This window comes from Macaca fascicularis, chromosome 11, assembly GCF_037993035.2.
Source record: "Macaca fascicularis isolate 582-1 chromosome 11, T2T-MFA8v1.1".
In the NCBI taxonomy this organism is placed as follows: Eukaryota; Metazoa; Chordata; class Mammalia; order Primates; family Cercopithecidae; genus Macaca; species Macaca fascicularis.
This window is the reverse complement of record NC_088385.1, coordinates 28,854,714-28,870,288: the sequence shown is the minus strand read 5'-3', so window position 1 is coordinate 28,870,288 and position 15,575 is coordinate 28,854,714. Positions and strand designations below refer to the sequence as shown.

General features: G+C 46.0%; 1 protein-coding gene across 1 annotated transcript; it reads left to right on the top strand.

Moving 5' to 3' along the window:
* The first annotated feature begins 10,194 nt into the window (after window positions 1-10,194).
* On the top strand, window positions 10,195-15,178 carry BHLHE41 (basic helix-loop-helix family member e41). The gene is made up of 5 exons (XM_045364891.3): window positions 10,195-10,517; window positions 10,653-10,716; window positions 11,059-11,166; window positions 11,497-11,608; window positions 12,072-15,178. Exons 1-5 carry the CDS (start codon window positions 10,456-10,458, stop codon window positions 13,172-13,174), a joined length of 1,449 nt encoding a protein of 482 aa, XP_045220826.1. The 5' UTR covers window positions 10,195-10,455; the 3' UTR covers window positions 13,175-15,178.
* The last annotated feature ends 397 nt before the right edge of the window (window positions 15,179-15,575 follow it).

Sequence of the window (15,575 nt, the reverse complement as noted above, 5' to 3'; positions counted from 1 at the left end):
AACCAAGCTCTTTGGCTCTGCCCCAGGACCCCCTCCTGTGATCCACTCAGCCCAGCAAACCTGTAAACACAGCTTGCCAGGCCAAACTCTGTGCCCCCTCCCCACTTCTGGCCTCTGAGAGCCATGCCCTGGATGTTACCTCACCAACCCACGGTCTCTGGAGCACCTGTGGAATTCGACTGGACTGGCTCCAGCTTTTACAGTCTCTCTGATTTGCTAATGTACACTGTGAAAGGAAGTAAAAGTTCTGCAAGTGAGAAACTCAACTTACCAAGGCTGCTAGGGAGCAGAGCTTACTGCCTTCTGGGCACAGAACACATCCATCCTGGTACAATGACAAACAGCAATTCCACAGCCACAGGTCCTACCCCATGACAGAACTTCCCACTACTTCACTAAAGACTGTGCCAGACTACTGGGTTTCCTGCAACATCAGGAGCATTTTATGATCCTTCATGGTACCTACTTTCTAATCTCCATGTGCCTGGTAAAGCCAAGAAGTAAATATGCAGTACTCCAAGTATAGTGAGGGTGTCCCTGCCCGTAAAAGCCACACCAATATAGGAAAGTCCTGGTGGGGGATGGGAAGGTGGGAACCAACATTCTATTCCTCACCCTCAACAGGTACAAGGACACTTCAAATGTTATGTGGCTTGGTTATGACTTGTCATTCAAGTGTTTTCCTGGAACAAAGCCAACTTTGGTGTATAGATGATTTGGTGGAGCACATTTAGGAATCATTCAGAAAAGAGTTGTGTGTCTGTTCTGTGCTCAACACTGTCCTAGACATTGGGGATACAGCAGTAAACAATTCAGGTGTCTGTCTTCACGGAGCTTACAAACTAGTGTGGAAGACAGACACTGAAAAGTCATATGAGTCTTTCAGGCAGTAGAAGTTATGAAAGAGAATTACAGGCACAAAGGGAGCTGACAAAAGGAGACAAATCTGGTCTAGGAACTCAGAGAAGGCTTCTTGGAGAAAGTGATGTTTCAGATGACACCTGAAGGTTGAGTAGGAAGAAGAGAAGGGAAAGGCATTGGGGAAGTGGGCACAAAACATTCTAATCAATCAAAACAGTATGAGTGAAGGACCTGAGACAGCAAGAGCAGGGTACATTAAAAAATATTTTTTGAAAAAAAGCCGGTATGCTGGATTCTAGAAAGGCGGGCAGAGAAATGAGCGATGAGACTGAGATGTAGGTAAGAACTAAATCATATTCAGGCCACTGAAGAGTTTCAAGTTTGATTTTAACTTAATGGAAATAGGAAGCTATTAAAGGGTTTAGATCAAGAGAATGACATGAACAGAAAAATTGCTCTGGCTATGACTTAGTGATTGAATTCAGTGTGGTGGAGGGAGAGAGAAGGCATATACAGTGGATACAGGTGTGAGATATGCCAACTCAGCACCAGCTGCACTGCCTTCTCCACTCTGTCCTCATTACATAATAGAAACCTGGAATCACATTTTTCCAGAATCCCTTCCCCACCTCTTTCTAACTTAGATTCTGCCTTTGAGAGGCCCCTGTGCAAGATGTGGAAAGTGATGGAGACACACCGTATTTCTCCCCTGGCAGCTGTGTGCAGATGTGAGGTTTACAGGAGCTTCTGGACAAGCTCCTGCAAGTCAGCCTCTTCCACATGCAGCTGAGCTCAATGGGATTTAGGTTTCCCTGAACCAATTGATTGTCAAGATTTCCTGGAAGTCAATAACAGTTTTTCCCAAAACTGATAATCCTAGCCTTTCTAAAGTTTATGATTATGCCTTTAATCTCCTCTGTCAAATTCCTCCTACTTGAAATATCTAGGGTGGTTTTCATCTTCCTTACTAGACCCCAACTGTTAAAAGCAGGGAAGAAGCTCTTGCAACATTTGGGGTGAGAGATTGTGGGGGCCTGGTCTGGAGTGTGGGCAGTTAGGATGAAAGGGGGATGGATTTATAGATATTTAAGAGGTGGAATCTTCAGATATTGTTATTAATTGGATGGGGGAAGTGAGGGAATGAAGGGGTTAAGAATCATCACCGCGTTCTTCGTTTAAAGGTCAGGCAGTCTTGCTAAATTTGCCATCCAGTCCCTGCACCTGAAAGTGATGTAGACATTAAGTTGGCCAAATTCGCCAGCCCTGTCAGGTCCCTTTCCAGGTTGAACTGCTGAGGTCAAAGAACTGAGGGAGTCAAATATATGATGATGAGTAAGTTGTCCTTTGCAGGATGTGAAAATCTATGTGTCAGAGGTTATGGGTCATTGTAATGAGTTATCCTCTTGTATGAAACCATTCGTGCCTTCTCTAGAGCAAAGGAAATTAGCTAAGTCTAACCCTATCCAAATCTCTCCCTAAAAGAAACCTGCTAGGGCAATGACCAAGCAACTGTGGTCAGGGCGAGGGCTGAGGGGCTGGGGATGAGAAGGAGCTTCCTAACAGAGACTACAGAGGATGTGGAACACCAAGAAGTAGACCAAATTACAATCCAGAGCAATATTAGCTTCAAACACCAAAGAGAGAAAGTTTAAACACTAAGCCATGAGAAGATCATACTTGTCAAGGGAGGTGGCAGAATCCCAGGGGAAGGTGGAGAGCAGAACAGGAGCACAGACAGTGAAATTATATATGCTTGGAAGGTGTGGATGTTGAACAGTCATCCTCACCATCAGGGAACTAGGGCAAATTGGGGAGGTAAATATAATGAAGGTCTAGATGGCTCAGGAAAGCAGGGAAGAAAGCATTTTCTCTGCCAGTGGTCTTTACAGGACAAGCCTTACCCACAGACCAAGGCCATTGACTACATATTCTGGAACGATTTCTAAAGTGCAATACCAAAGAAGTAGAGCTGTTTAAGTGTATCTCAAATGTACCAAAAAGGAGGCTTTTTTGGAACATAAAATAGCTTTAGGATAATTATTTCACTTTCTTAGTGATATTTTCTCTTAAGAGAAATTTAATCCATTAAATTGTAAACTCATTGAAGACAACGTTCACTATTGAATCCCTAAAACCCATCACAGTGCATAGCTCATATAAGCACAGTAAATACTCATTCAATGGATGAGGATTGGATAGGAGATCCCAAGATGCTAGACACGGGGCAGCTTTATTCAGTGAGCTAACCACACACCCTTACCCTTGTGTCTGTCTTTGGGAAATACGTGCAGAATTCCCATTCAAACATCAGAAATTCGAAGTCAACTAGAATGGGGTTAAGAATTTCCCCTCCCACCATCTTCCTCATCTCTCAACAACTCCTCTAAACACCAACCCTCCGGCAGGGGCTCCCATGACCTGAAGTAGAGGTTTCACCAAGGGAGGTGAAATGCTTGGATAGGAGATCCTCTCAGGGGCTGAGGGGAGAAGGTAACTGTTAAAACTCAAGACTCTTGCCAGTGACAACACCCAGGAGCACATATAGGTCCCTATTGCCTGGCTTTGCCATTACTACATGACAACAGACAAGTTACCTAAGGTCTCTGAGCCTGAGTTTGTTCATCTGTAGAGTTGATGGTGCCTAGTTTAAAGGATTGAGAGAACTGGACATTGTATATAAGACACCTGCCTTAATACCTGTCCATAGTAAAATGCTCCAAAGATACATTCCCTTCCAGCATTCACCTCCCAATCCCAGCCTTAGAAATTAGTCCCTCTTCTCCCATTGCACTGCACTTACTTACCTCTTCTTTCCTCCCTCATCTATTCCAGAACCCAACTGGATAGCATAGCTCTCCCACAATCTTCTGACCCTAAAGCAATTGTATAAATGTGGCTAGAAGTGAATGAAGTGCAAAATCCTAGCTGTATTCAAGGAATTATCAGAGAGTGCCTTTCTCCTGGAAGTTGCTCTCTTCAAGCCAACTGCTAGAGGCAGAACACACAGCTGCAGGGACAGGACAACCAGAGGACAGGTCTGCTACATAAAAAGACAGACAATCATTTCCAAGAAAACATGCAGCTGAAATTTGCATTCTACAGGAAGAAGAGCAAACTCTATTAAATTTCCTCCCTAAGCAGATGTCTACAATTATTAGAACTTAAAAATACAGATGTTAAGGACCATGTGCTTAAGGAGTTAGTTAAGTTTGTGCAATTGCAGATAGGAGGATTGACATTTTTCTGAAATTGGAATTAAATACCCTAATACAATAAAATGATGCTGCCAACTCATATGGCATAATAGAGGGGAACAGACTCACTGATGAAAAAAGAAGAGGACATGGACAAATCATTTCCTTCTAGTCACATCACGGCCGATATGGCTAGTGCCAACCCAGTATCTAGTCTACACTTCCCCTTTACTAAAAGAACCCCTATATTGCTGTGTAGTCTCAGCTAGAAAACTACATTTCTAACCCCTTGCAATGGGATTGGACAATGAGATGGGTGGAGCTTGAAAAAAAAAAAAAAGCTCCTTAAAGGGACCTTGCTCAGCTGGCAGGCACCCTTTCATCCTTCCCTGCAGCCATCTTCTGACCATGGGGTGATCTTGCAGATGGACGCTGGTGGAAAGTGGAAAAGCAGAAGTCTGGGACACTGATGGCACTTTTACCACTTCACATTACTCCTGGACTGCTTACCTTCCTTTTATGTGACCAAAAAATAACTTCCTAATTTAAGTTGCTGTTATTTTGGCTAAAATGCAGATCTTAACTAATATACACATCCTAGATTTCAATCAGTTTCCTTACTAATGGTGATTATAAGTTAACACCAGAACCATAGCACTTTTTGGGTAATTGTTATATACGATTTATTGCTTTAACTGTGAAATAAAAAGTTTTATACCAATAGTTTTGATTGTAAGTCTAGATTTAACCCTCCTAAGCTAGTTTTCTGTTGTTGTTGCTTTTTTAAAGTAGGAGTACCTTTAAAGTCGGAAGAAGTATCTATTACCGACAGCTCTCTGCACCAGGTGGACACCATCTGACAATTGATGTAAGGACCCTATGGAGCCCATAGTGGGGGGGTGAGAGAAGTGGACGTTTAGTGTATCTTATTTCTATTTGAATGTGACTCATATTTTATAAGCATGTTTCTCTTGGAAGATTTTTCCAAGAATTTTCATCAGCAGTAACAAGGGAAACATGCCCCTCTTCAGCAGACTTCCACCATCCAACTAGTCCAGGAGAATCCAGAGAAATGGTGGAGAACACTTTGTGAAAATCCTTACGGGGTTGTCATCTTCTCCTCATGCTACTTTTCTGGTTTCATTATGGATCTACCTCAATCAGTGTGAGAAGCACATGGGCACCATGAGGGACCAGGCAGACACTTAGGGGCAGAAGGGCCAGGGAATCCTATTGTGGTCTTTGGGCTTGGCTCTCTCCTAGTTGTCTTTTGTATGTTAAGAACTCCAGGAATGTTGAGCACACATGAAATTCAGAACAGCCTGCATAAATGGTTTTGATAGCCACATAAATATGAAAATACAAATGATTTCAGCAGGAATAAAATTTATTTGTAATACTCAATATTATCTGCTCCTTGAAGCTATGCAAAGACTAATAAGTGCATAAACTTCTTGAGCAGTGTTACATAAATATAAAACATGATTCATAGATATGTTTATGGCCACAGACACATTAATTGATAGTCTACAGAAAGACTTACGTTCCTTTACAAATTAAAAGGGGACACGTGTGCTGTTTCTGCTCATTTGCTGAGTATGCAACTGGAAAACCCAATCTTCTATTCTGGGATTTAAAATCTGGTACTTTCAGCAAATAACATCATCAATATTTTAAAGTCATACTGGCTTCTGGTAAGTAGCAGAGGAATTGCCGTCCCTCCTTAAATCCTTCTCTGAGGCACCCTTCTCTCTGTGATGCCCCACAACATTAACTCTTCTCCTTTGAGAGCAGGTGTGCATGCCAAGAGCAGAAATTCCTAGGGAAGCTTTTGTAAGTCCAGATCCCACCCTGCCGTCCCCTCCAGGCCTTGATTTTAGCATCAACCCAAAACTTTTTTGGATTTTTGTGGACTCTGCTTAACTTTGATGTAGAATGTCTGTAGATTCTTGTCCACTGTCTAAAACAGAGTTGATCAAGAATGGCTTCTGCCCTTCAGAAAGGCCATTTTCACAGTATCACAGGCAGGAGACTCTACGCCCCTAAGCAGATCTTAGGCCTTTAAGGCCATCAGAGATGTACAGTTAGTTTGGATCAGACTTCGGTTCCTAAAACACCCTGAAGTTAATTATCCAGAAGGGCAGTAGGGCTTGCAGAACCCTAAAGAGGCAGAAAACCCTCTATTCCCCCATGGAAACTTTAATCCTTTCAGGTGAGTTTTGTTTCTGTTGGAAATCCAAGACTTTGCAAACAGGATAAGACCTTCTAAAGTCACAGGTTGAATATAATGAGTGCAGGACTTAGGATACTTAGGCAGGGGGGAGAATTGGCCTTAGTATTTCCTTTCATTAGCGTCTCTATAGGTAATGATTTCCTTACTTAACCAAAGAAAAGCAATGGAAGCGGCTACCCCTTGCCTATTAAAAGGAGAAAGATGGATACCTTTAATTGAAAGCAAAGCATCACAAAATTCTTTAATTATAAGCTCAAATGGGGCTTTGAGCTCATCTTGTATCTTCTTGGCTTTCAGCAGGATAGCATTAAGCTTTCCTAAAAAGATAAGACTCAATCTATTTTAAAACATATCCAAAGACGGCATTCCAGTTTCTGTTCCTTTGTTAGGGTACTTTTTTCCCTTTCTAACCTCACCACAGGTGAACTTTTCCTGTTGCTAACCTGAAGTCTTCACATTAGAGCTTGGCTCAGTTTGCTCAGCAGAGCTGGTGGATAGCTGGTCACCATCAGCCTTTTCTAAACTGTACTTCCATCTGTCCATCTGTACAAAATTATAACAATTAATTAGGATATTTGGATTTAAATCAATAAATTTGAACCCAGATGCCAACTGAATGACTCACTGACATGGCAAAAGACTGCCTCCCTTCTTTTTGTCATAGTTTTTCTTATCTCTGCCATCAGCTCCAATGCTAACATCTCTCCCTTTTCCATCTCTCTTGCAAAACTCCCCACACAAGTTCATTCACACACAGGCACACACAAATGTGCACATTTATACTTGTAAATAGAAAAACATCCCTGAAGCAGCTAGTTAACACTTACACCTTACCCCTCACTATTCACATTGAGGGGTAGGAGTTCAGGGTCCAGACTCTGGAACCCATTGTCTGGGCCTAAATCCTGGCTCTGGGACCTTGGAAACATTTTGTAATCTCACTTTGTAAGCATTTTCTCATCTGTAGAATGGAAACAATAATAGTACCTACCTTAGAGGGTTGTGGAAATGATTAATGAGTTAATACATAAAAGCTCTTTGAATGCAGTCTGGTACTCTAATACTAAAGACTATATAGTTGTTAGCTATTGTTACACCCTTCTTGCAGCAAAGGGATATTCAGAGGCATCAAACTATGCCCAATATTCCAGAAGCCAAGAGTTTGAGAAAGAACAGGAGTGGGATTCAAGTTTAAGGGAAGTGGGGGTAAGCAAGAAGAGTCACCAGGGTGAAAGATCAAAGAAAAATAGGGCAAAAAGCAAACAGGAGATTAACAAAACTACAGAGAAAGGGCAAAAGCTGGCATTTAACCGGGAAAAGGTAGACAGAGAACATAAGGGAAAGGAAGATAAAGAAGAAACGAAAATGGGAAACATGAGTAAAAGGTGAGTACGTAAAGGAAAGACAGTAAAGAAGAGGAAAAGGGGGCGGAGAACAACAAAGGAGATCAAAAATGGGAAAAGACGGCATTTGCAGTTCGAGTCGGTATCGCGGGAAAAGGGTATGGAAGTAGGGAAGCTTGCGGCAGAAGGGATGGGGGAAAGAGGAGATTCAAAGAGATAACAGATAAAAGTTTCATTTGTCATTTGCAGCATTTTGTCCCTTTAAATTATGGGGCGCTGCAAGCTTACTTAACTCACCCTTGAGCCTCAAGGCTCCTGATCATGTTCCTTCTATTCCAACTCGCATTTAATCTCTGCCCCAGACTTAGCTTCTAAGGTTTGCCCTGGTCAGATGTCTGCCTTGTGTTTTTAGCCCAACAAGGCCAAAATGCAGTGATCTTGTCTTTATTTCATTTTCCCTAACCAGTCATCCTTTTCAAGTGAAATTTAGCTCTGGAGCAAATGTTTGCATCCCCTTTCTACTCCAAACATTCGGAAATCTAGAAGGGGAACTGGTGTTTTAATTTTTAAATTATTCACCTAACGGCATTCCCATTTTTAGTCAATTAAAAAGAGGTAAAAATGATACAGTACTGCAAGAATAGGTCGCTTTTAGGTCTCCAACGTGCCCTCACCATTAAAGGGTCTTAATTACCTAACCTTCTGGAAATAGGACAGAGGTCGGACGGAGGTTTAAAATAAAGTCGGCATTTTAAAAATACTTTTTAAATTAAGAACCATCGTGATTAAATTGCCTGTTTGGTGCAAAATACGTCCCCCTATTTGAGGAACTCCAGAGACCTTAAAAGGCCCTCTAAACAGATGAACCGAACGGACCGCGAGCGTCTCCTCACGCCGGGGTGATCCTGGGCCGCCGCCGCCGCCCGAGTCACGAAGCCAGACGCAGTGCGCGTCTCCGCCCAGGACTCCGGAGACTGCAGCAGCGCGAGCGGCCGCCGCGGCCTGGGCTGCTCCTGGAGTCGGGGAGGAGACGCGACTCCCGCAGACACGTGACCTCCTCCCAGCCGCCGCTTCCCGCGACCCAGATCCGTCCCCGGAACCCGTGCCCGGCGGGGCGGGCTGGGGGACACGTAGCTGGCGCCCCAGTCCCTACTGCGCCCTGGTGCGTGTACCTTCGGCGTTCTCCCCTCGGTTCACTTATCACTGCCAATAATCAGTGTTTCGGAGATCACCCCGGGAAGAATGTAAATATCCCTCTCGGTGCAGGAAAAACCTTGGTTTTATCTCTATGCTTTTATGTGTATCTAGAGAAATATATATATTCCCTCCATCCCACCCCTGGGAGTCCCTCAAGACATGCTTTCCCCTGGACTCGCAGGGCGGCGTGGGCAGTGCGCATCCCCGGGCACCTCCCGGTAACTCTCACTAGCAGTGAGTCAGGCTCCCGGGGTGGCTCTGGGGAAAGGTAACTCGGCTCTCGCTGGCCTGTGCTTCCCAGCGCCGAGCGCCGCGGCTGCAGGGCGAGCGCGCGCGCGCACGGGTTCCCCGAGCAGTGATGTGGCAGCAGCGGCAGGTCGGATCACGTTGCTGGCCCTGTGCTGGTACCCGTTTGAGACAGGATTAAGGAGGGAGGCTTTGGAGGTGCCAGCGGTAGTAAACGTGGGCTCTGCACACTCCGGGCGTCTCTTATCGCGCGGGGGGACGGGGGGATGGGGAAAGCACGTAGCGTCACCGGAGGCTCGGAACGCGGCGGAGTTGAGCGGGCGGGTGATAAATGCTGCATAGCTTTCCTGTGATAGCCCCTCTCGTGCCACCCCCTTCTCCCTCCCCAGCCCCCACTCAACCCCGGCTCGCTCCCCGCCGCGTTCCTCCAGGAGCACACGCGGCTCCAAACGTCGTCATCTGCTGCTGTGATTAGTGGCACCGCAATTCCGGCTGCTGCGGGGAAGTTTAGGTGGCCCAGGAACGCCGTGTCACCGAAAGACACTTGGATTGCGACATTCGGACCCGGTGACAACGTTTTCAAGTGTCTTAAATCCTTCAAGGAGCAGATTGCAAGTTGCTTCTTCTCGAGGCAACCTCTCCGCCCCACTGATCAGTGAGCAAACAAGTCTCCAAAATTTCCTTTGGGACTCAAGTTTAGCCACCGCGAATTCTCTTTTTCTTTCCTTTTTATGGTTCAAACCAACAGCACAGTCGGTGGAAAAGCAAAAAGCCACGTTCACATTCCTGCACCGTAATAACGGACGAACCCAGGGAGTCGCATTTCCGAGCCAAAGAAGCTCAGGCTGCCCCGCACCCCCGCACCCCCACTTCCCCCTCCCCCTGCCGACTCCATCGCCTTTGGGAAGATGAATAGCTTGGCCGAAGTTGTTTTTCCTTTCCGGTGGCCCTGATCAGGTGTCCCCGCCCCCTCCTGCCGTTCGCCTTCTCTCGCCGCCTTCTCCCGACGCCCCCTCCCGGCCCGGCCCCTCCTCCCCCGCCCCCCTCCGGGCTGGACCGCGGATGGTACGTTCCGCACGTGAGCTGGGTGCTGGTCTGGCCGGCGACGCGCGTGCCCTGTGGCCAAACACTGCCTGGAGTGAGAGCAAACTACCAGCGCAGTGGGGCCGGCGCGAGTGTGCGTGTGTGTGCGTGTGTGTGTGCGAGCGCGGTGGAGGGGGGACCAACTGCTTCACACTTTCAACACTGCACTGAAGAGGGAGAGCGAGAGAGAGAGACTGGAGACGCACAGATCCCCCCAAGATCTCCCAAGCCTACCGTCCCACAGATTATTGTACAGAGCCCCAAAAATCGAAACGGAGGAAACGAACAGCAGTTGAACATGGACGAAGGAATTCCTCATTTGCAAGAGAGACAGTTACTGGAACATAGAGATTTTATAGGGTAAGGTGCACGCACCCTTGCGACTATCTGTCTAGGCTTTGGTTTGATTTTTCTCTTCTCCAGAAAGTGGTATGGAGCTGGCGAGGGCAGAGCCCCTCCCCGAATGGGTGCCTGATGCTGATTTCTGTTTTGCAGACTGGATTATTCCTCTTTGTATATGTGTAAACCCAAAAGGAGCATGAAACGAGACGATACCAAGGTAAGTGTAAGTTCCCGATATTCCTCATAACCTGCATGGGTAGTTAATTAGGGCCATTGATTTCACAGTCAAGCTCTGCCTGCAAATATATTCCAGCCCCTGAGCTTCCCCAACTGTGAATTTTAAGTGGCTTGCTGGGTACTCTCAAGGGGATATTAAACATCATACCTGAATTTAAATTGCATTGCAGAACAGTCCAGAGGAAAGAGGTTTCTTGGGTGTAGTTTATCACATAGTATGTTTTATGGTGGTGGGGGGCGGGGAGGGACAGAGGAGGGTAATATCCAATAAATGAATGTTTCGCTTACTGTTTTCTCTTTTCCATGACTCTCATATATTAAGGATACCTACAAATTACCGCACAGATTAATAGAAAAGAAAAGAAGAGACCGAATTAATGAATGCATTGCTCAGCTGAAAGATTTACTGCCTGAACATCTGAAATTGACAGTAAGATGCACGTTTTCATTCTTTGCTGCTCTCCAAGGGCGTTTTAATAGTCTGGTGCGACTCCCAGAAAATATAAGAATAAATGTAAATATAAGTTCCTGATTTACAACTTGTGCTATACCGTACAGAGTTTCCCACAAACTGAGTCGGTGCTCCCAGCTGAAGGCAAAAAATCATTTATAACCTGTCTTGTGGAAAGCTCAAGAAGTATAAGAATAGTACTTCTTTCAAAGTGTTTGCTTAAATTGCTGTGCTAAATGGACAGCCAATTAAGCCAAATGTGTGTTTTTTAAGTAACCAAGTGCCCCTTTCTTTTTTGCACTACTGCAGACTCTGGGGCATCTGGAGAAAGCCGTAGTCTTGGAATTAACTCTGAAACACCTAAAAGCTTTAACCGCCTTAACCGAGCAACAGCATCAGAAGATAATTGCTTTACAGAATGGTAAGTCAGTTCAGAGAGGCCAACCTACCCTGATGAAGCGGGGCAGCCCACAGGGGAGCAGTGTCAGGACTCCTTCACCTGCACCCCACCTCTTTCGGTGGGCTCATGGGTTCCCTCTCATTTGTTAAATTGCTTTATACTTTCCCTTCATTGGAACGAGCCCATTTCCCGAAGCATCCTAGAGGCTTTCAGCAGAACTCGGAGGAATCAGGTTTTAAAGTGGCGGTTGCACCCGCTCCACTTTGGTTTTCAGCTGGGAGGAGAGCGCCCTCTCCCAGCTCCGCACCTCCGCCACCCCCCTTCTCTCGGCAACCGGTGGATTATATCACTTGAATACTGGGGAAAAACCGAGATCACTTTAGTCGATGCAGGACCCACGTGATAAGCAGATGTTTTAACGTGGGTATGTTTCTTCTTGCCTCCACTCCTCCGTCCCCACCCCCCCATCCCTTCCTCATCCTAGGGGAGCGATCTCTGAAATCGCCCATTCAGTCCGACTTGGATGCGTTCCACTCGGGATTTCAAACATGCGCCAAAGAAGTCTTGCAATACCTCTCCCGGTTTGAGAGCTGGACACCCAGGGAGCCGCGGTGTGTCCAGCTGATCAACCACTTGCACGCCGTGGCCACCCAGTTCTTGCCCACCCCGCAGCTGTTGACTCAACAGGTCCCTCTGAGCAAAGGCACCGGCGCTCCCTCGGCCGCCGGGTCCGCGGCCGCCCCCTGCCTGGAGCGCGCGGGGCAGAAGCTGGAGCCCCTCGCCTACTGCGTGCCGGTCATCCAGCGGACTCAGCCCAGCGCCGAGCTCGCGGCCGAGAACGACACGGACACCGACAGCGGCTACGGCGGCGAAGCCGAGGCCCGGCCGGACCGCGAGAAAGGCAAAGGCGCGGGGGCGAGCCGCGTCACCATCAAGCAGGAGCCTCCCGGGGAGGACTTGCCGGCGCCCAAGAGGATGAAGCTGGATTCCCGCGGCGGCGGCAGCGGCGGCGGCCCGGGGGGCGGCGCGGCGGCGGCGGCAGCTGCGCTCCTGGGGCCCGACCCTGCCGCCGCGGCCGCGCTGCTGAGACCCGACGCCGCCCTGCTCAGCTCGCTGGTGGCGTTCGGCGGAGGCGGGGGCGCGCCCTTCCCGCAGCCCGCGGCCGCCGCGGCCCCCTTCTGCCTGCCCTTCTGCTTCCTCTCGCCTTCTGCAGCCGCCGCCTACGTGCAGCCCTTCCTGGACAAGAGCGGCCTGGAGAAGTATCTGTACCCGGCGGCGGCCGCCGCCCCGTTCCCACTGCTATACCCCGGCATCCCCGCCCCGGCCGCAGCTGCGGCCGCCGCCGCCGCCGCTGCCGCCGCCGCCGCCGCCTTCCCCTGCCTGTCCTCGGTGTTGTCGCCCCCTCCCGAGAAGGCGGGCGCCGCCGCCGCGACCCTCCTGCCGCACGAGGTGGCGCCCCTTGGGGCGCCGCACCCACAACACCCGCACGGCCGCACCCACCTGCCCTTCGCCGGCCCCCGCGAGCCGGGGAACCCGGAGAGCTCTGCTCAGGAAGATCCCTCGCAGCCAGGAAAGGAAGCACCCTGAATCCTTGAGTCTCAAAGGACGGAGGTTCAAGCGGAGTGAGAAGTTAAAACACCCTTAACGTCTTTAAGGGAGGAAGTGTAATAGATGCACGACAGGCATAAACAAGAACAACAAAACAGGTGTTATGTGTACATTTGGAGTTCCTGTTTTGCTCATCCCTCACCACCCCACCCTCCACACACTAACATCCCTTTCTTCCCCCCACCAGCTGTAAAAGATCCTCTGCGAAAGATATATATATATATATATATATATATATATATATATATATATATATATATATTTTAATAATCCCCCAAATAAGTTTTGTCCCCTTTTAGGCCATGTTCCATTATCTCTTAAAATTGGAACCTAATTCGAGAGGAAGTCAGAAGGGTCTGTTCTATGGGTAAGCTAGGTGAACCCCGGGGTAGGGGAAACATGTTAACACCTTTGACGTCTTTGACTGAAGTTGACATGGAACAGCAGGTAGTTGTTATGTAGAGGTAGTTCTCAAAGCTGCCCTGCCTGTTTTAGGAGACTTTCCACAAACAGATTGAGGATCTTTTAGAATTGAATTTACTCTTCAGTATTTTCTAATGTTCAGCTTTCTAAAAGGCATCTATTTTTCAAAGAAGTGAGGATGCAGTTGCTCACGTTGCAACTTATTCTGAAGTGGTTTAAATGGTATCTCTTAGTAACTTGCACTTGTTAAAGAAACACGGAGCTGGGCCATCGTCAGAACTAAGTCAGGGAAGGTGATGGATGAGAAGGGCAGAATCATTCCTAGTACATTTGCTAACACTTTATTGAGAAATTGACCATGAATCAGTGGACTCACCTTAATTTCTTTATCTATCTATACAAATTTCTGTTTATCCATAGATAGGTATCTATACATACACATCTCGAGTGCATCTATTCCCACTCTCATTAATCCATCATGTTCCTAAATTTTTGTAATCTTACTGTTAAAAAGTGCACTGAACTTAAAAACAAAACAAAACAAAAGTCCAAACTGATATATCCTATATTCTGCTAAACGACAAAAGTGAACGAAAGCATTTAACTGGTCAATTTTGATTGGAAATGCTGTAAAGATATGGAATGAAGTCCTGTGAGGCCTTCCTATCTCCAAGTCTATGTATTTTCTGGAGACCAAACCAGATACCAGATAATCACAAAGAAAGCTTTTTTAATAAGGCTTAAACCAAGACCTTGTCTAGATATTTTTAGTTTGTTGCCAAGGTAGCACTGTGAGAAATCTCACTTGGATGTTATGTAAGGGGTGAGACACAACAGTCTGACTATGAGTGAGGAAAATATCTGGGTCTTTTCGTCAGTTTGGTGCATTTGCTGCTGCTGTTGCTACTGTTTGCCTCAAACGCTGTGTTTAAACAACGTTAAACTCTTAGCCTACAAGGTGGCTCTTATGTACATAGTTGTTAATACATCCAATTAATGATGTCTGACATGCTATTTTTGTAGGGAGAAAATATGTGCTAATGATATTTTGAGTTAAAATATCTTTTGGGGAGGATTTGCTGAAAAGTTGCACTTTTGTTACAACGCTTATGCTTGGTACAAGCTTATGCTGTCTTAAATTATTTTAAAAAAATAAATACTGTCTGCAAGAAACCAGCTGGTTTAGAAAAGTTTAGTATGTGAAGATAAACTAGAAATTATCTTTATATTCTAGTATTTTCAGCACTCCATAAATTCTATTACCTAAATATTGCCACACTATTTTGTGATTTAAAAATTCTTACTAAGGAATAAAAACTTTAATATACAGTATGATATTGTCTAATAATTAAAAAAGACAATGGATGCTCAATTAGGTTTGAGATATCTATGACTGTAGGGATACAAATCACTGAGGTTCTCAGATATACAGCTTTTTTTGTCATTGGCTTGATGTCACACATTTCCAATCTCTTGCAAGCCTCCAGGCTCTGGCTGTGTCTACCTGCTTGTTTCCAATGTATCTTAATGAAAAGTGCAAAAGAAAAACCTACCAATTAACTTGTGTGATTTGTTTATGTTAGACCCAATTTTCTGTTGTTTTAATGATTGACAAGGTTTTCACTTTTTGTCTGTGACATCAGATAGCCTCTCTAGTATGGTCAGGTGTTTCTCTTTCACTGGGTCTTGTATAAATAGATGATCACATAGGGGTGCTTAACATGAGAGTGTTTTGGCTTCTTAATTTTTATAAAATAATTCTGTCATGGGACTTTATCATGGAATTCCAGGATCAGAAATAATTTCTAGACTTTTCTCAAATTTCCATTCAAATCTGTGACATGATACAAACTGAGTGAAGGATTGTCAGCTTTTAGTTTCAGGAATGTTCTTCACAACCCCCTTGATTTTTGAAAAATGTTTAAATGAGAGTCACATTGTATAAGATGTAGAAAAA